Source organism: Lynx rufus, unplaced genomic scaffold, assembly GCF_022079265.1.
Source record: "Lynx rufus isolate CCGP_SWC_20201006 ecotype Redwood Valley unplaced genomic scaffold, mLynRuf1.p SCAF_3, whole genome shotgun sequence".
NCBI classification, from domain to species: Eukaryota; Metazoa; Chordata; class Mammalia; order Carnivora; family Felidae; genus Lynx; species Lynx rufus.
The window spans coordinates 88,819,471-88,838,784 of record NW_025814845.1 but is presented as its reverse complement, the minus strand read 5'-3'; the positions used below and the strand labels follow the sequence as shown (position 1 = coordinate 88,838,784).

Sequence of the window (19,314 nt, the reverse complement as noted above, 5' to 3'; positions counted from 1 at the left end):
GAAGAAATGTAGGTTATTATAAATGCATTTAAAATGAAGAGATATGATAAAGAGGAGAACTTTAGCTAAGAATTCATTTTTGTAAATAGAAAAGAAGAATGAGATCTTAAAGGACTAGTATAAAGAACAAGTAGAATTTTGTGATGAACTGGAGAGAGAAAAATTAAAGTGAGGTCGATATCCATTTATCTTGATATCTGTACTGGGTGAACCAGTAAGATGGTGATATCTTTAGGAGCCGGAAAACTGCAGTTTTTGGCAAAAACATGAGTTTTTCTGTTTGAAGGTCTTAAATATTAAATGGCAAAAGGATATTTATATTCATTCCATGACAGTAATCAAATCAAAATGACAACAAATTATAAGTGTAAGTGCTTATCACAAAATTTTACTAATGTTTCTTAGTGACATAACTGCATTCTTTTAGGACATCAAGTAACCTTTATAAAAAGTTTTCTATTTGTTAAGTATAAACTTTCGGTATTATTGTAAAAAATTAATACTGGGGACAATACAAAATTTTGCAAGAATTTACCTCACAGAAAATTATAAATGACCAATACAGTTATATCCTATGGCTAATTTTTACACTGAGTAGTTACCATGTAATCTGAAGAAGCAATGAATTCCACAGTTGAATTCTGAACTTCTGGTCGTTTATGAGGCTCTCCATAAGATCGAGTTAGGGGGTTATACATAAATTCTTCAGGAACTAGGTAACAAACAGAAATCCAGTACAAAGTTAGTAGTATGTTTTGTAACTAAACACACATGTACATACCAAGAAATAAACACCTTCGTCAGTATCTGTATCAAGTTTCAACAGTTCTGTGAACATCTAATGGTAAAAACACTCCTTAAAAAATGTATCAAGATAAAATAAACATATAGTGAAATCAAGTGAGGAAACCAGGACACGGGCAACCTTGATTCTCCCAGGCTTGTGTCCTATTTATTATATCACATGACATGAAAAGAAATCAGACAGAAACACAAATTTGAAAGCAATTATACTACAAGGACCTAAAAAATGATTAAAGGGAAACCAGACAGACATGCTGGTAGGCACATGTCTACACATACTGGTAAAAACGTATGCTTGCTTTAATGGACCAATTATATCTGGTAATGTAGAAACTGAAGATAATCTTAACTTGGCAGGATCAAGCACAGTTAGTCTACATGACCTTCACTGCTTGTTCTGTGAATATTATTTTTATTTGGCCTTACTGTCACTCTGCTTATTATCAATTATCCCCGGGCCAGCCAAGATGAAGTGTCCCTAGCCTACATTTTCTCCATTAAAAGGGCCTGAAAGTTTTTGAAGCAATGAGGAAAGAGACCAGATAATGACAAAATTGTCAAAATGTTTAAAATAATATTAAACACACTTATTTTAAGAATCTGAAACTCACCATCATTAACTCTATAGCACAAATTGCATTTCCATCTACGTTGATCAATGAAGGATACAAAAGGGTTGATATATGTTCGACACGACCGGCACCTCACGATGGTGTTTGATGTTATCACTGGTAATTGCTAGGAAGTAAAATAAAGACGCTGTAGCAGAAAAATCACCACAGGGAAAAACGGAACGCATACTGCTCTGCTCCACATACACAACAGAAACCATAACTGAGTTTTGGAATTGATGCCTTTTAATAAAATCCAGTGATGTGCTGAGCAACACAGGCAGCTGTCAAGTTTTCTCCCCCTTCGTCACAAACTGTAAAATAACACCAAAACATTTTATTACCAAATGTAATAAAAGTTATCGGCTCATAAGAAAAGCCTGGTTGGCCAAGACAATAACTCAGAGCTCATCAGGTAGACTCAAGAAATATCAGTGAGAAAGAAAAATGTACCACATAAAAATGTCTTTGTCTTTGTTGCCCGACAGCACCTGGTACTAGACCATCAGGCACTGCTCACCAGCCAGCCACACAGTCCTGATGGGAACCGAGGCCACAAAAACACAAACACGATGTGCTTTAAAAAAAAAAAAAAAAAAAAAAAAAATACGGGGCGCCTGGGTGGCTCAGTCGGTTAAGTGGCCGACTTCGGCTCAGGTCATGATCTCACGGCCTGTGCGTTCCAGCCCCGCGTCGGGCTCTGTGCTGACAGCTCAGAGCCTGGAGCCTGTTTCAGATTCTGTGTCTCCCTCTCTCTGACCCTCCCCTGTTCACGCTCTGTCTCTCCCTGTCTCAAAAATAAATAAAATGTTAAAAAAAATTAAAAAAAAAATACACAAGAGGCACCTGGGTGGCTCAGTTGGTTAAGAGTCCAACTTCGGCTCAGGTCATGATCTCATGGTTTGTGAGTTCGAGGCCTGCACTGGGTTCCGTGCAGACAGCTCAGAGCCTGGAGCATGCTTCTGTCTCCCTCACTTTCTGCCCTTCCCTGCTTGTGCTTTCCCTGTCTCTCTCTCTCAAAAATAAACATTAACAACAACAACAAAAAATACATGAACAAAATGTGTATGTGTGTGTGTGAGACAGTTTTAGGTAATCAAAGGCAGAAGTTCTACCTAGTTTTGAACGAGTTATTTTTTAAGAGAATGAGAATGTTTCGGTGCTAAACTTATCAAAAAAGAGACCACTGAAATGCTGGTAATTTTAGTGACCTTTTTAAAAGTGTTGAGGGGGCAAAGATTATAAATTATGATATATAAAAATAAACTTATAAGGGCACCTGGGTAGCTCACTCGGTTAAGTGTCCAACTTTAGCTCAGGTCATGATCTCATGGTTTGTGAGTTTGAACCCTCCATTGGGCTCTGTGCTGACACTGTGGAGCCTACTTGGGATCCTCTCTCCTCTCTGCCCCTCCCTCACTTGCCCTTTCTCCGCACCCCCCCCTCAAAATAAATACATAAACTTAAAAGTCAGCATGAAAAATATTCAAAAATAAACTTATAAATCTGTTTTGGACTCCTTTAAAAAAAAGGGAAAAGGGAAGAAAGGGCTTGGGAAGGGAACTTTATATTTACTTTAAGAACTTTAGAAAATATGAAAAAACACTAAAACCCCAAATATTATTTAATTAATTCAATTAATCCCTGATAACATTTTAGTATATTTCCTTCTCGCTTTTTTCCATCTATACATAAATATTTATATCTTTGTATTTAATTTCTTTAACATACACAGTTTTTATTACACAAGTAATGACAAAACACTTCATGAAAAAATCAGGAAGCACAATTAACTGAAAATGAGAAAACAAAGAATTACCCAGGATTCTACAGCCCAGAGGAAACCACTGTTGCCAATTTAGTTTTAGTGTATACACTTCCAGAAAATATCATATATGGCATCTGTGTTTAGACAAAAATTCTCACTTATGTATATAGGAAATTAACTATCTTGGTTTAGAGATAATGGCTGAAATAGTATTATAGGTGATGATACAGTATTTACTGAATGAGTAAATTCAAGGTATTTATTGCGTATCATAATTATTTTATTTTCTATTCACTCTGTTCCTTTCTATACATCCTAGTATGAAAGTTAGTTCCATAAGGAACCTTACTGACCTTTATAACCTCAGCATCTGGCACAATAGGTAGTTAATAAACACTTTTTTTTTTTGATTAATGAGGGCAAAAGAAAAGGGCAGCAGTAAGGATAGAAAACCACAGCAGTAAAAAAATGTGAGGGGGAAATACAACTTACAAAGTATAAATAAAATATATCTGGATAAACTTTATGAAGTTTAGAATTTTAGTTTAAAGACAACATATTTGCATAAAATAGCAGAAGTATATGTAAAAATCCAGCAAGCTCGGCATTAAACCAACAGACTGTGGAAACATAAACAAGTAATGTTTTAATTCAATAGACTTGAAGCATTTGGACTTATTATTGCAAAGGTTATTTGTTCACTACAGTTAGGAACATCATATAGTTTTCCTCCCTAACTGGACATTACTGTTAGTACAAGGTACAACCTTTATGTTTAATAGAGCTCCCAAAGGTTATCTGCAATGGTCTTTCCAATTTCCAAAAGTACTAAACTTTCAAAATCCAGCTCAGACCTCGTCAGTCACAGAAAACCTCTGCTACTGCACCTAGAGAAAATCACTTCCCATCCTGTACTCAGTGCCTAAGTACCTCACAGAATTTGGTTAGTTACATATTGGTTACCCTATACCATCGTTTATTTGTTTTTACATCTTGGTCCCCTGTTACATATAAATTTCTTAGGAGCAAAGTCAATGACTTAGTTATTTCTGTATTTATCAGTGCTTAGAGCCTGTCACAGAGCAGGTACTTTAAAAAACAATGTCTGCTGAGTTGAGTTTCACAAAAATGATTATTTCTAACTTAAAAAATAAAAGAAGATGAAAAACAATCTCCCAGAAGATATACAATCCAAACACCCTGCACACAAACATACATCAGTATCCACAAATATTTTGAAATATGTCACTTTACCGTCAGGTCTCTGAAAGGATGTAACAGCAATCCTAAAGGAAGCTTAGCTTTATTCAGTAAAGCCTGGGTCTGTGGAATATTTGTCAAAGTACACCGAAATGAACTGCAAAAAACAGAGGCAACACGGACTATATTAGCTATCAGAGAAAAAAAATATACTGAAGTAGACAGCTGTAGATAATTAACATTCAAGGGTAGAGATGAAAATTATCTGAGAATGTTCTAGAACTAGAACTAGAAAGATCCATGTTACTCTAAGCAGGCATATTTGCAATATATGTCAAAAGACCTAAATCAACGACTCAACATTTTCATGGTGGAAACGTTTAACACATTTGGGAAAAAACATTATGACTAAGAACAGGAATCGGAGGGAGTGGAAAACACAAGTGAACAGGTATACCCCCGCATCTTTAGTAATGCTGTTTCTGCTTTCCTGACCATTTTCCACCTGTTGAAACTCTCTTACTATGAGACTCCTCAAAATTATCGCTTCTTCTGAAACCACCCTTCCTTCTGCTAACAAGTCAGAAGAAATGACGTCTTCCTGTGCTTTGAGATCAGTTTATGCTTCTATGTATTACTCTGCCTTGCCTTAGGGTTGTGTACCTTGTCTGTCTTTTCCCCTTGAGATCAGAGATCATTTTGTCCTGTGTGACCCTAGCACTATTCCTCTCTTGGACAAAGTGCTTATAGCTCATTGAGTTATAAGTCAAGGTCAGTAGACACAGAATCAATAAAGGAGCAATCAAAGAGATAAGAAGCAAGAAGTACTGGACACCAGAAAAGAAATTTTAAGAAGAGCAGTCGATAGTATGTAGATATCCAGATACGTACAGACTTCGGGCTGGTGGTGTTCCATGAACGCACTAAGGCGGTCCCTGCTTCAGGACTTCTGTGTTTACTGTTCATGCAGCTTGGCACACTTGGTTTGTTCTCATACTTCATTCAGATCTCTACTCAAATGTTAACTCCTTGAGAAAAACCTACCCCGACTCCTCAATTAAAAACAGCCAGCCTCTACCCTTACTACTCTCTACCTCATAGTAATATTCTGACATTACGTTACACGCATGATCCCTAACTTATGAAGGTTAACTTACGATTTTTTGACTGTTCATAGTATGTCTTCCCTAATAGCATAAAGGTTGCAAATGATTAGGAACTCTGCTTACTGCTTCATTCCTAGCACCTAAAACCAGTGCCTGGCCCTTAATTTAGAAGGCATTTGATAAATATTTATTGAATAAATGATTTATCGTTTTATGTAGGCACAATTATTACTCCTGTTTTACAGCTGACAACACTGAAAATTTGAGAAGTTAAGAAATTTGCACAGTCTTGGGGCACCTGAGTGGCTCAGTTGGTTAAGCATCCAACTTTGGCTCAGGTCATGATCTCACAGTTCGTGAATTTGAGCCCCACGTCGGGCTCACTGCTGTCAGTGCAGAGCCCACTTCAGATCCTCTGTCCCCCTCTCTCTTTGCCCCTCCCCCACTTGCCCCCTCTCAAAAATGAGTATTAAAAAAAAATGTGCAGAGCCTTATAGCTATTTATCAGTGGAACCATGGTAAGAACCTGTGTCTGTCCAGCTCTAAAGTCTACACTCCTAATTGCTCTGCGTTGCTATTTTGATAACAGAGAGATTTTCACAGAAAACACACACACCATCCCCTGAACCTGTGGAATCTCTTCAAACATATACATAGACCACATTCACCTACTTAGGGGATGCCTAATCTTCTATAATACAAGGCCAAAATCCACATACTTACGACCTGATAGCAACTTATATTCACAGGAATAGGCAGCTGTTTTTATCCTAGAATCAGTGATTATACATTTTTATGACAATGATCTTGATGCTGCCTTAGGCACCGATGGGGGATTGGTGGCAGCGGGTAGGAGAAGAGGGGGAATCTTCGGAGCGGCTCTATTTTCTGTTTCCTGTATTGGAATTCTCTACAAAATTCTGGTTGAAAAAAAGAGAAGCTTACGGTTTTTTAAAAAAGGTAGAACATCACTGCCTTAATAAAGGAAAATACTGGCTGTAAAAAAGAACGCTAATTCTAATGCAAGGAAGAAGACAACATTTTTCTGTGAATCAGAGTTTACTTTATGAAGGAGAGATTTCCGGAGCAGAAAGATGTTTTCTAAAAAGCATCTAGGTGCAGAGAAATATCCTATTCTTAGGAGGAAGAGGTACTGAAAGCAAACAAGAACAGAACTCGTAGTTTTGAAGGTACTGTAATGTGAGTGACAGAGCTCACCTACCCAGAGGATGCACCAGGGCTTGGTGGCCACCAGATGCAAACTGTCAGTGAAACTTCTCCATGAGGTGAGGAAAACTCAAAAAAGGAAATCTTAAGCCTGGGGATAATGGTCTTTGCATTCTATGCTGAGTAGGCAAAGAAAACTCAGAGATAAACCATTTACCTAAACCTGTTCTTGGGATTATATATGTGAAGTCTGCATCCTTTTCAAGCAAAGATTGAAGGGTATACATTTTTAAAGATTCCACCTTATTTTAAGAGACATCAGAAGTTACTCCTGGTGAAAAGTAAGGGAAAATAAATTTAAGAAAAATATAGTTAAATCTGGGTTCCTGAAACCCTTCACTCAAATAGAAAAAAAATTCCCTCACATTAGGTGACAGGGAATAGGACTGAATGGAGACAGAGATGGAGGCATGAACAGGACCTAAACTGAATTTTACCTAAACTGAACAGGACCTAGAACTTCTATACAAAGTAAAATCCAAAAGTCTGGATTAACAAAACTTCCAGTCAAGGAATTAATATCCTATCACTTTTACTAGTTTTGAAACTCAAACAACATTTCTGACAAAGTGTATTACTTACTAAAGATCATAAAAATACATACTTACTCTGGGCTACAGTTTAATTTTTTGAGGTCTAAATTCAAGTTAGGTACAGGAGCCCAAACAGGAGTCATGGGTAAAATATTCCTCTCCTGGGTGAGGTTAACAGGTCTCAGACTTTCTGGTTGTGGAGAACTTTGAAGACTCAGTCCTCCCAGACTGGAGGACAGCTGGTTCATACCAGGATACTGCTAAAAACACAATTCAAAACAAAACAAACAAAAGAACAATAAAATCAAATTGAATACAATGTATTCTATTACAGGATTTTAACATTCGGAGTTAAGTGAGAAAATATAAGAATTTAATAAACATAAACAAAGGGGAGGCAGTGTGTCTGGTGGGTGGCTCAGTTGGTTAAGTGTCTCACTCCTGATTTCCGCCCAGGTCATGATCTCATGGGTTCATGAGTTTGAGCCCTGTGTCAGGTTCTGTGCTGACATCGTGGAAGCTGCTTAGGATTCTCTCTCTCCCTTTCTCTGCCCCTCCCCTGCTCCTTCTTCTCACTCTCACTCTCTCTCTCTCTCTCTCTCAAAATAAACATTAGAAAATATTAAGCCTGGCTTGGTAACAGAATGATTTAAAAGGGTAGCTCAATTTAAAACATTCTTGAAAAAAACCTCAAAACAAAATACTGAAAAAACAGTATTAGTATTAGTACAGTTACTGTACTAATTACTAGTTACAGTTACTGTAACTAACAGTTAGTACAGTTACAGTATTAGTACAGTTAAACCTCATAACAAAATTTTCAGCAACAATGTTTTTCAACATTAAAAATCTGGTTTCTGTGAATACAGAAAGGCATAATGAATACATACATGCTTATGTTTGCAAGGTTTTTCAATGATCAATTTTTGGAATAATGAGTTGATGCCATAAAAATGTAAAATGCTGTTTTGCTTTGCTTATTTTTTCTGTTACCTTTGTTATATTTAGTATTATTATGAATGCATGGCTTTCTATCAACTCCAAGTGACTGAATTACAGTTATTATTTATTTTAATGCTCAAACTACCCAATTTTTTTGCCAGTGAAAAAATGATAGATTATTTAATACATGACAGTGAACTTAGAGCTAACTATTTATAGAGGTGGGGAGGGGGATGAGATTTATTGTTTACAGTATGAGCCAAAATAAAACCTTAAATAGATTACAGATGCAAAATTGAAACAACCAAAGAACTAAAACAATTTATAGCTGGAATATTTCCTAACCTGAAGGCTGAAAAGATCTTCTAAAGGACACAAACAAAAGTTAAAACAAAAATCACAATAGGACTATTTAAAATTTAGACATTCCTTCAATGTCAAAAAAAACCCCACTAAAATTAAATACAAATGTCGAGCTGGAAGGAAAAATTACAATGTGTATGAGACAAAAGGTTATTATACTTATTATAGATAGCTTTTACAAACCAGAAGACCTGAATAATGGTGAAATAATATGAACTGGAATTTCAGTAAAGAAACATAAATGACTAATAGTTATAAAAAATCTTTGCTTATAAAAAATAATTCTTGGTAGACTTTGTAATATAGAAGAATGGGCAGTCATAGACACTTTTACTGCCTACTGGATATCTACACTTAAATGTAATCAGGCATTTTAACTTAACATGGCCAACTCAATTCTCACTCCTAGACCTGTTGTCTCTCTTCATCATCAAAGTAAAAGCACTACCCTATACCCAGTTGCTCTGCCAAAAACCTAAGTTATCCTTGCTGTCTTCCTTTCTTTCACTTATCATAATCAGTTCATCAATAAGTCAACTTTTATCCATCCACTGTTCATTACCTCTACTGATACCACCTTAGAACAAAGCATAGTCCTACATTTCTGTGATTGTGGCAAAGCTTCCATTTGTCTCTGTTTCCATTTTTGTCTTTTCAAATACTTCCATCCATAATCTGTTCTTCACACAGTAGCCAAAATGATTCTCTAAATAACGTAAATCGGGTATCACTCCATTACAAAAAATCTCCACTGTCTCCCCTCTGTACTTGGGATAAAATCCAAGCTTCCGATGATAGTCCTTCCCTAGCTCTCTGATCTTATTCCTATTGCTGAGTTCCAGCCATACCAAGACTTTATTCTTGCAACACATCACAGTTGCTCCTGTCTTAAGTCTTTGCATGTATGCTTCCTCAGCCTGAAATGCTCTACCCCCAGATTTTTCCATGCCTGGCTTTTGTCATTAAAATGGTATTTCAAACAGAATTTCTACAGTGAGGGATTTCCTGACTATCTATTCTATATCCCCAACCCTAGCAATTTCTTCAACTTGTCTTACTTCATAGCACTTGTGACTATTTGAAATTATCTCATTAATTTATTGATTTACTTATTTACTGTCCCAGGGAACCTACCCCTCCCAACAAATTTCTGACAGCAAGAACTTTGTTTTGTTTACTGAGCTCCTCTTGTATCCTCAGTGCCTAAAGTAGTGCTGTCACACAGTAGGAACTCAGTAAGTTTTTACTGAATGCATAAGTGGAAATTTTAAAGTCTTATAAAATTAGGTGCTTTGATTCAGTAATTCCACCTGAAGAAATTTCATCTAAGAAAACGAGACAGATGCATTAAGGTGTGTATGCATATAAAAGTTGAATTTAACAATTATGCCCAACAATAGCAAATTGGTTGATTATAAAACACTATGCAGCTACCAGAGGAAGGATATATAGAAAGGTTTTGTCTTTTGCTATGAAAAGAACAAAAAGTTTCTAAAACAATATCCCTACTTATCAACTTCTTTTGTTTGTTTAAAAAAGCCATTAGATGTCCAGTTTCTTTCCTAGCTCTTCCCCCAAAGTGCATAGCAAGAAACTTGGAAGGACAGACTCCAAGTGTTGCTGTTTACATCTTGATAGTGGGAATATTGTTTGGTATTTATTTTCCTCTTTGTGCTTATCTGCACTTTTCTACAGTTGATCATGTCTTTTTTTTTCAGGGGGGAGGTTAAAAAAAAAAAGTGCTAAATACATTATTTACATTAGCCAAGATATGGAAACAGTCCAAGTGTCCATCGATGCTAAGTGAAATAAGTCATTCAGAGAAAGACAAATACCATATGACTTCACTCATATGTGGAATTTAAGAAACAAAAAAAAATGAGCAAAGGGGGAAAAATAAGAGAGAAAGGCAAACCAAAAAACAGATTCTTAACTATAGAGAACAAACTGATGGTTATTAGAGGGGATGAGGGTGAGGGGGATGCATGAAATAGGTGATGGGGATTAAGGAGTGCACTTGTCGTGATTAAAATAGAAACTTAAAAAAAAATAAAAAAAAGCTTTTGACTAAAAAAAAAGCACTATATAACATTACATCTGGTTTTTCATATATTCATTAAAATACTTATCTAATTCTTATTTTCATTTCAAACATCATATTTCAGGGCTGAAAAACAAATTTTAATTTTTTTTTCTTCCTCAAAGGCCAACTACTGAGGTTTCCCATTTCTTAATAAGGGTCATCTCAAATTAATAAATGCAAAAAAAAAAAAAAAAACCCTTAAAAATTTAGAACCCTACCACTGGCTAATACTAAGTACAACATTTAATGGCATTTCTATTTCATTATAAAGGGTTGCTTAAAGCTAAAGTAAGATATTCTTATCCTGGGGCGCCTGGGTGGCTCAGATGGCTAAGCGTCCGACTTCGGCTCAGGTCATGATCTCGCGGTCCATGGGTTCGAGCCCCGCGTCGGGCTCTGTGCTGACAGCTCAGAGCCTGGAGCCTGTTTCAGATTCTGTGTCTCCCTCTTTCTCTGACCCTCCCCTGTTCATGCTCTCTCTCTGTCTCAAAAATAAATAAATGTTAAAAAAAAAAAAAAAAGATATTCTTATCCTAAGTAGGACTTTAATTTTTTTTTACCATTTATTCATCTTTTTGAAAGACAGAGAGTGAGAGGGGGAGGGGCAGAGAGAGGGAGATACAGAATCCGAAGCAAGCTCCAGGCTCTGAATTGACTGCACAGAGCCCGACGCAGGGCTTGAACTCACAAACTGTGAGATCATAACTTGAGCCAAAGTCGGACGCTTAACCGACTGAGCCACCCAGGCGCCCCCTAAGTAGGACTTTAAAAATAAATGGCTTCTTTTAAAATTAGCTTGATAATGTTAATCTTAGATTAAAATGTATAATCTTTTTTTTAGCAGATAGGTAAGAATTTAAATGTATGTCCTAACTGTGCATTTAAATCATTACTGTTCATTGGCCCAGAAACACTAGGGTCCGAAAACCTATTTTAAATTCACATTAAACAAAATTAAATTGCTGCTTTGTATTCTTCCTTAGATTCATATATCAAATCTGACTTTGGTTTTCTGCACAAGTCCCTACCAGTTAAAGAGAGAAAAAAAAAATGCTTAATTCTGAACTGCAAAGACTTGTATTCTCAGGACTAAGCCTGGTCTTAGATGATTTCGCTTATCTGAGTCTCAATGTCTTCACTTAAATAATGAAAGGAAGGTAATTACTACAAAAAAGTCAAAATTCCAAGTGTTCACAAGAATGTGCAGTAACTGGAACTCTCATAAACTGCTAATGGGAGGTATAAATTGGAACATCTGCTTTGGAAAACTGTTTGGCATTAACGGTTGAACGTTTGGGTACTCCATGACCCAGCAATTTCACTCCTAGATTCACAAATCTGTGTAAAAGACATGAACGGAAATATTCACAACAGCACTATTCATGATAGCCCCAAACTGGAAATTTACCCTGATGCCCATCAACAATAGAACAAATACATAAACAAGTATATTCACAAAACAGAGTGCTGTACAATGAGAACAATGAGAATGAACAATGAGAACAAGCACACAGAAAGCAAAATGTTGAGCCAAAGACTCACAGCAAGAGTATACACAGTTATGATACTACTCATATTAAGAACAAAAGGAGGCAAAACTAATGTGTAGTATTAGAAGTCAAGACAGTTGCCAATTCTAGCTTGAGGGTTAGTGACTAGAAAAGGCATGACAAAGGACTCTGGCTGTTGGTTACGTGTGTTCAATTTGTTGAAATGTATCAAACTGTATGATGTTGATTTATATACCTGTACATAAATGTAATATAGATTATAGTTCAATAAAAAGTTTTAAAAGATGAAAGGTAGGAGTGAATGCTTTCTAACAGTATAAAGTCTGAAGCTTTGGCTTTGTGATGCTCATTTCCCCCAAGATTTAATAATCCAAGTTACTTTTTATTTTTTATTTAAAATGTTTATTTATTTTTGAGAGAGAGAGTGTGTGCGTGCATGTGGAGAGGGGCAGAGACGGAGAGAGAGAGAGAATCTCAAGCAGGCTCCGTACTGTCAGTGCAGAGCCTGACGCAGAGCTTGACACAGGGACCCCACAAACTGTGAGATCATGACCTGACCTGAAATCAAGTCGGATGCCCAACCTGAGCCACCCAAGTTACTTTTTAGTATGCCTCTGCCCCCTTCATTCAAACTCCTGTGATCCTTGCACTGGAACTAGAGTATAAAAAGGACTGGGGTCACAGAATAGAATGAAGTTATTTTTAAAAATCTAGTATAATAAATATTAATTTTCACTTTTATTCCAAGGACAATCTCTTAACTTCCAAAATAACCTCCTAAATAAAATGGGAAAAGAATATTGTCCATTCTCTATGTCAAGGGTCAGCAAACTTTTTCTGTAGAGAGTCAGGTAGTAAATATTTAAAAACTTTAAGAGATGCATATCTCTTCTGCAACTATTCAACTCTACCACTGTGGTGCAAAATTGTCATAGATAATACATAAAAGAATGATTGTGGCTCTATTCCAATAAAGTTTATTTGCAGAAATGGGCAGGAGGCCAGATTTGGTCAAAGAACCTTTTCCTTTGTCACTGTGGAATACCACTACAATTTTTTTTTTTCTGTCCCTAAAACTTCCTCTAAGAACCAGATCCTTTCTTTGAACTTGGTTTTCGTCTCATTAAAATGTAGAAACACATTATATATTATGACCCCCAGAAGCAATCTGTCTAAAGCACAAGAGTCAGAAAATAATGATTTAAAAAGTGTTTCATATGACATTAGAGTCATAAAGAAACTCTAACAGAACAGAAGGCAGAAAAATGTGTACCAACTAACCACATTTCTTCAGTGCCTCTCCCAGTATCTTTATTCCTTTTGTGCCTTAATGCTACGATTAAATTCCAGAAACATGATTGTCCTATTTCCTCTATTTTTTTAAATTTTGTTTTTTAACGTTTATTTATTTTTGAGACAGAGAGAGACAGAGCATGAACGGGGGAGGGTCAGAGAGAGGGAGACACAGAATCAGAAGCAGGCTCCAGACTCTGAGCTGTCAGCACAGAGCCCGACGTGGGGCTCGAACTCACGGACCGCGAGACCATGACCTGAGCTGAAGTCGGCCGCTTAACCGACTGAGCCACCCAGGCGCCCCTAAATTTTGGTTTTTGAGAGAGAGAGAGAAAGAGAGAGAGAGAGGGACGGAGGGAGGGGGAGGGGGAGGAGGTGGGGGGAGGAGGTAGAGGGAGGGAGGGAGGGAATCTTAAGCAGGCTCCATGCTCAGCAAGGAGCCAACACGCAGGGCTTGGTCCCGTGACCCTGGGATCATGGCCCGAGCTGAAATCAAGAGTCGGATGCTCAACCAACAGAGCCACCCAGGTGCCCCTCCCTCTAATTTTTATTCTTAGTGGACCATAAGATGAAATTTCTCTAAGATTAGTCTACTACGAGCAGTTTTTTCATTATAAGTAGAATGCTTTTGCCATTTCAGTTGTTAGCTTATATTTTACTTTCTTAATAAATATAAATGTAAGATACTTACTATTCTGTATTATTAAATTGATATGGCATTTAAGATGTGTCTCCAAAAAAGGTCATATCAGAATGGGTCACAGCAGTACTTAATAATAAACATAACTACTGATTAGCATTTATGTATATGGAGGCTGTCACCAGTTATGTGTCATGTTATGAAGATTTTTTTTTTTAATGTTTATTTTTGAGATAGAGAGGGAGCATGAGCAGGGGAGGGGCAGAGAGAGAGGGAGACACACAATCCAAATCCAAAGCTGGCTTCAGGCTCTGAGATATCAGCACAGAGCCCTTTGTGAGGCTCGAACCCACAAATCGCAAGATCATGACCTGAACTAAGTAGAACGCTAATCGACTGAGACACCCAGGCAGCCCAAGATTTCTTTAATCTAAGAATTGGAACCAAACTTCCAAATCACATTTATACCATGTCATTTTTTTTTTTTTTTTGAGGAAAAAGCCAGCTTGGTAATACAGAATTTTAAAAAACTTAACACTTACTTTCTGTATTATAAAATTACCAGCACATTGCAAGACTCTAAAAAATGGAAGTACCACGAGGGCCAGAAAAATCATAGCTAATATCCTGATCCAGATATAATCTCTTTAAGAATCTGGTATTTATATTTCCTTTTATCTCTATCTATGTACACACAAACACAAACACACACACAAAACTAGAACCAAATTCTATGTATATTTGATCTAGGCTTATCAGTATTTGTACCTATGATCCATCTGAATCACCAGGTATTTGTTAGAATTGATAAGTTTCATGATTTTAGAAATGCAATGTCTTTTTTAAAAATGTTTGTTTATTTTGAGAGAGAGAGAGAGAGAGAGAGAGAGAGAGAGAGAAAGAGAATCTGAAGCAGGCTCTGAGCTGTCAGTGCAAAACCCAACGTGAAACTCGATCCCATGAACTGTGAGATCGTGACCTGAGCTGAAATCAGGACTCAGATGCTTAACTGACTCAGCCACCCACGCACACCAGAAATGCAATGTCAAGTTTATACATACTTGAGCATACTGCTGGAATCCAGAATACACTGGGCTACTGGGAGGTACTCCAGAATTAAGTGGTGCTGTAGCATTCTGATAACCAGGCTGAAGAGCTGGATAGCCATACCCAAATGGCTTAGCCATTTTTGAAGGCTGAGGAGCAGTAGGAGCTGAAGCTGGAGCAGAGTCAGGTTCAGGAGCAGGATCAGGAGCAGGACTGCTTGCTGATGAAGAAAGCATATCTAACAGAGGGAAAAACATTATGTTAGCACTGCAAATCAGGATTCTATAAAGACTTGGCTCCTGGGCAAGCTATAATCTTTGGCATTTCCCTTTTTTAAACTTAAAAAAAATTTTTTTAAATGTTTTTATTTATTTTTGAGAGAGAGAGACAGAGCGTGAGTGGGGGAGGGGCAGAGAGAGAGAGGGAGACACAGAATCTGAAGCAGGCTCCAGGCTCTGAGCTGTCAGCACAGAGCCTGATGCGGGGCTTGAACTTGTGAACTGCGAGATCATGACTGGAGCCAAAGTCGGATGCTTAACTGTATGAGCCACCCAGGAACCCACCCAACCCCTGCCTTTTTAAACTTTTTATTTTGAGAAATTGCAAATATCCACAGAAATAGAACAGAATTATGAACCTACACCTCTTCACTCAGCTTTAATAGCTGCCAGTGGTTTGCTAATCTTATTTCATGTATTCTCATCCTGTTTTTTTTTTTTGCATTCATTAGAAAAGTGTTTTTTTTTTTTTAATTTTTTTTTTTAATGTTTATTTTTGAGACAGAGAGAGACAGAGCATGAATGGGGGAGGGTCAGAGAGAGAGGGAGACACAGAATCTGAAACAGGCTCCAGGCTCTGAGCCAGACACGGGGCTTGAACTCACAGACCACGAGATCATGACCTGAGCCGAAGTCGGACGCTTAACCGACTGAGCCAACCGGGTGCCCCAGAAAAGTGTTTTTTAAATTAGTTTCAAGTATACAATATAGTGTTTACACCTTATCTTTTTTTTTTTTTTTTACAGAAGTATTCAGAAGAAAACCCCGTATTTCCTATCATTTCACTGACAAATACTTCAGTTGGTATTTCTAACAGGTATGACCTTCATATTTACACAAATATAAAATATACTATATACCATATAAAATATCTAAATGTACTATACTATAAATGAATACATTATGATATAATTATTTTTACTTTTATTCTCTCAGCAGGAATTGGGGCTAAGAAGCAGAAAAAAGAACAAAGCAATAAAAAGGGTATCAAACACTCTTTTATTTGACCCTGCCATTATTTAAAAAGTCCATGGAAAGGGTAGATATTTCCATAATCCCTTAGAAGTCTGTATTATTTGCAGAAGCAAGCTGTACAAGTATGAAAGACAATGTACAGAATAGTGTCCAGCTCCTAAAACAATGTTTGGTATATAATAGATGCCAAATAAAATTTAGTGAATACATGTTCTTCCTTTATTTAAATTCAAAACAAAAACTAAAATTTGAGTCACACTGAGAAAAAACTGCAGAAAATTTAATCATCAAAGACAAAAATAACAAGACACCCTAAAAATTACTCTACTACACATGCCATTATTAACATGCTGCTATATGGTTAGTCTTATTTTAAAGTAAAATCTATATAGTATACATGAATTTTACTCTATTTTTTCCTATAAAAATTACATTCTTCACCAGCAACCAGACTCTGCAAAAAATATGCTCTTAAAAGCATGTGATTTAATAATATTTTTTCTTTGAAGATTCTTGAAGACTCTTATCTTTCTACTGACAGTATCTCTTGGCTCGCATTTTGAAGATATGTTCCTAGATATTCTTCTATCGTCTTGTGCTAATGAGGCAAGGGCTGGCTTACTGGCTTTCTGGTAACCTCCCAGATTTCTTAATAGAACAAGAGCATTTATGTAGTGTCATGTCCTGCTTATCCTTCCTCACAGGGAATATAAGTAGAACGGTCTCTTAACATTGTAACAGTCATCAGCCTAAGAAATAAAAAACTGGATTCCTAAACATGGAGGTCTAAGACTTCTCCTCTTCTTTAGGAAAGGGAGGAGGTAAAACTATATATTTCTATAGTACTAAGATCTATCCTAGTATCTGACATATAGCATTTTCAATACATTTTCTTACAAATGTTCACATCTTTAATTTTGGTGCAGTATAAACAGCTAGAAAACTTGCCCAAGTTCACCCACTTATGTCAAAGCACAGTTCCTAATAAGATTAAGACTGGTTAATAAAAGGGGTGCCTGGGTGGCTCAGCCAGTGGCTCAGTCAGCCCTGGGTGGCTCAGAGATCAGGTCATGATCTCATGGTTTGTAGGATCAAGCCGTGAGCCAGGCTCTGTGCTGACAGTACGGAGCCTGCTTGGGATTCTGTCTCATCTTTCTCTCTGCCTCTCCCCGCATTTGCACGCGCTCTCTCTCGCTCTCTCTCTCTCAAAATAAACATTAAAATTAAAAATAAAAAAAAATTGTTGAGGAAATGAATATAGACAGACAAAGCAAAGTCAAACTCCAAGGCCATGACCTTTTATTAAACCACATTTGACATTTCATAATCAGGTTAGTTTTTTTAGGTTAATTTGAAGCTTATGAAATATTATATAGTTACTCATCTTAAAATTTTTTTTAAATAGAAAGTTAAAAAAAAATTCCAGTATAGTTAATATACAGTGTTATATTAGTTTCAAGTATACAATATAGTGATCCTACATATAGTATTCGCCTTATAGTGAGCAAATTTACTCTTTTAAAATATTTTGATAATGGTGAATGTTTTTGGAATGGTCCATAATTTCTTAGACACATGTGCATGCCTAGGGAAAAAAAAAAAAATCCCTACTCACAAAAGACCGAGTAGCTTACTGGAGTATTCTTGAAATACTAAAAAGGAACTCTATATTAAGCTGAGAAGATGAAAGTTTTCTACCAATCTGTAGGATAGTGATAGCAAGATAGTATGTTAAGTCCAGCGTGCTCCAACTTAAATTAAACTCCATCTTGGATTATTACCAAAGTGGTAAGAAGTAAAGAAAAGAGCAAAATTACTTGTCCTGTTAGTCCTAATGTTTCAAATCATTAGAAAAAGTGAGAAAGAGAGAAGTCAGATGTGATGTAAGAGACAGACAGAAAAGGAATTTCACAATACAAGACATTATAATGAAATGACTAATAATTATAAAACCTAAGCTTGCATTTTTTTAAAAACCATCCACCACTCCTATTCCTTTGTAATGACCAAAGTTATTTCTAGATATGGTTAAAAGTAATGCCTCCAAAATCTAGCCCCAAGTGGTTAATCTATTTACCTGGTGGAGGCAGCCAGGAGCCATAGGGGGAGTAAAGAGTCAAAGACTATTTATATTCAGAGGCTAGTTGGAAGGAATTCAAGGACCTAAGCATGAGAACAGAAATATAAAATTTACTTAAGAAGTTATTAGCATAAAAAAGGGAAGAGGAAAATTACTTAGTATTAAAAGTTACTTAGCATTTAATACTTTAATACTTAAAGTATTAAAAGTCTTTTAGAAAGAGGAAAAAGATAAAGAGCATAACAAAAATAAAATAATAAATTTTCTTAGGCCTCCCAGAAACAACACTTGTAGTTGTTATAGGACGATTAAAACTACTAAATTAGGGCTGAGAGTATGAGAAAATGTCTCTTTGTTCTGTTAAAAACATAGCCCGCTAATTATGTGTAATATATGTTGATGTCTGGAAACAACTGATGGTCAGTAATGTTTCCAGTAAGCATCAAATAAGCACAAAATAAACTACCTGGGTAGCTGCCTCCTTCCAGGGCGTCGTAACTGTTGGGCACTGGAGAAGCACTGCTTGTGGTAGAAGAGCTGTCAACACCTGAAAGGAAACCAAAACATCTACTAAGTTTAACGGGACAATGTATCTTAGAGCAAGCAGCCTTTGGCAATGTTGAAAAGGATGTTTTGCCGAACTAGGAAAATGCCTGAGTCTAGTAAACACTAAAAATGACTGATGTTTCATGACATTTAAAAATCATATATAAACTTATGTTAATAAGAGTGGGGAGAATATGGAGCTGACAAGTGGAACAAAATAATTTAGTCAATTTTAATGACTTTTATAAGGCAGCACAGCTGTATGGAACCTCTTAGAAGAGGAGTCTATGGCTTGGTTGTTACCTCA

General features: G+C 36.5%; 1 protein-coding gene across 5 annotated transcripts in view; it reads right to left on the bottom strand.

Moving 5' to 3' along the window:
* The window catches only part of SEC24B (SEC24 homolog B, COPII coat complex component), a 99,834-nt gene that overhangs the window by 22,249 nt on the left and 58,271 nt on the right, over positions 1-19,314 (bottom strand). For 3 of the 5 annotated variants that reach the window (XR_006964239.1, XM_047090619.1, XM_047090621.1), the window contains 6 exons: positions 18,928-19,008; positions 15,143-15,366; positions 7,325-7,509; positions 4,438-4,540; positions 1,416-1,542; positions 603-712 (listed from right to left, as the gene is read on the bottom strand). Coding sequence is in view for 4 of the 5 variants with exons in the window: in XM_047090619.1 (XP_046946575.1) it covers positions 603-712; positions 1,416-1,542; positions 4,438-4,540; positions 7,325-7,509; positions 15,143-15,366; positions 18,928-19,008 (830 nt within the window). In the remaining variant the exon portion in view is untranslated. The remainder of the gene's footprint in view (positions 1-602; positions 713-1,415; positions 1,543-4,437; positions 4,541-7,324; positions 7,510-15,142; positions 15,367-18,927; positions 19,009-19,314) is intronic. The other 2 variants (XM_047090620.1, XM_047090623.1) reach the window with 1 other exon arrangement.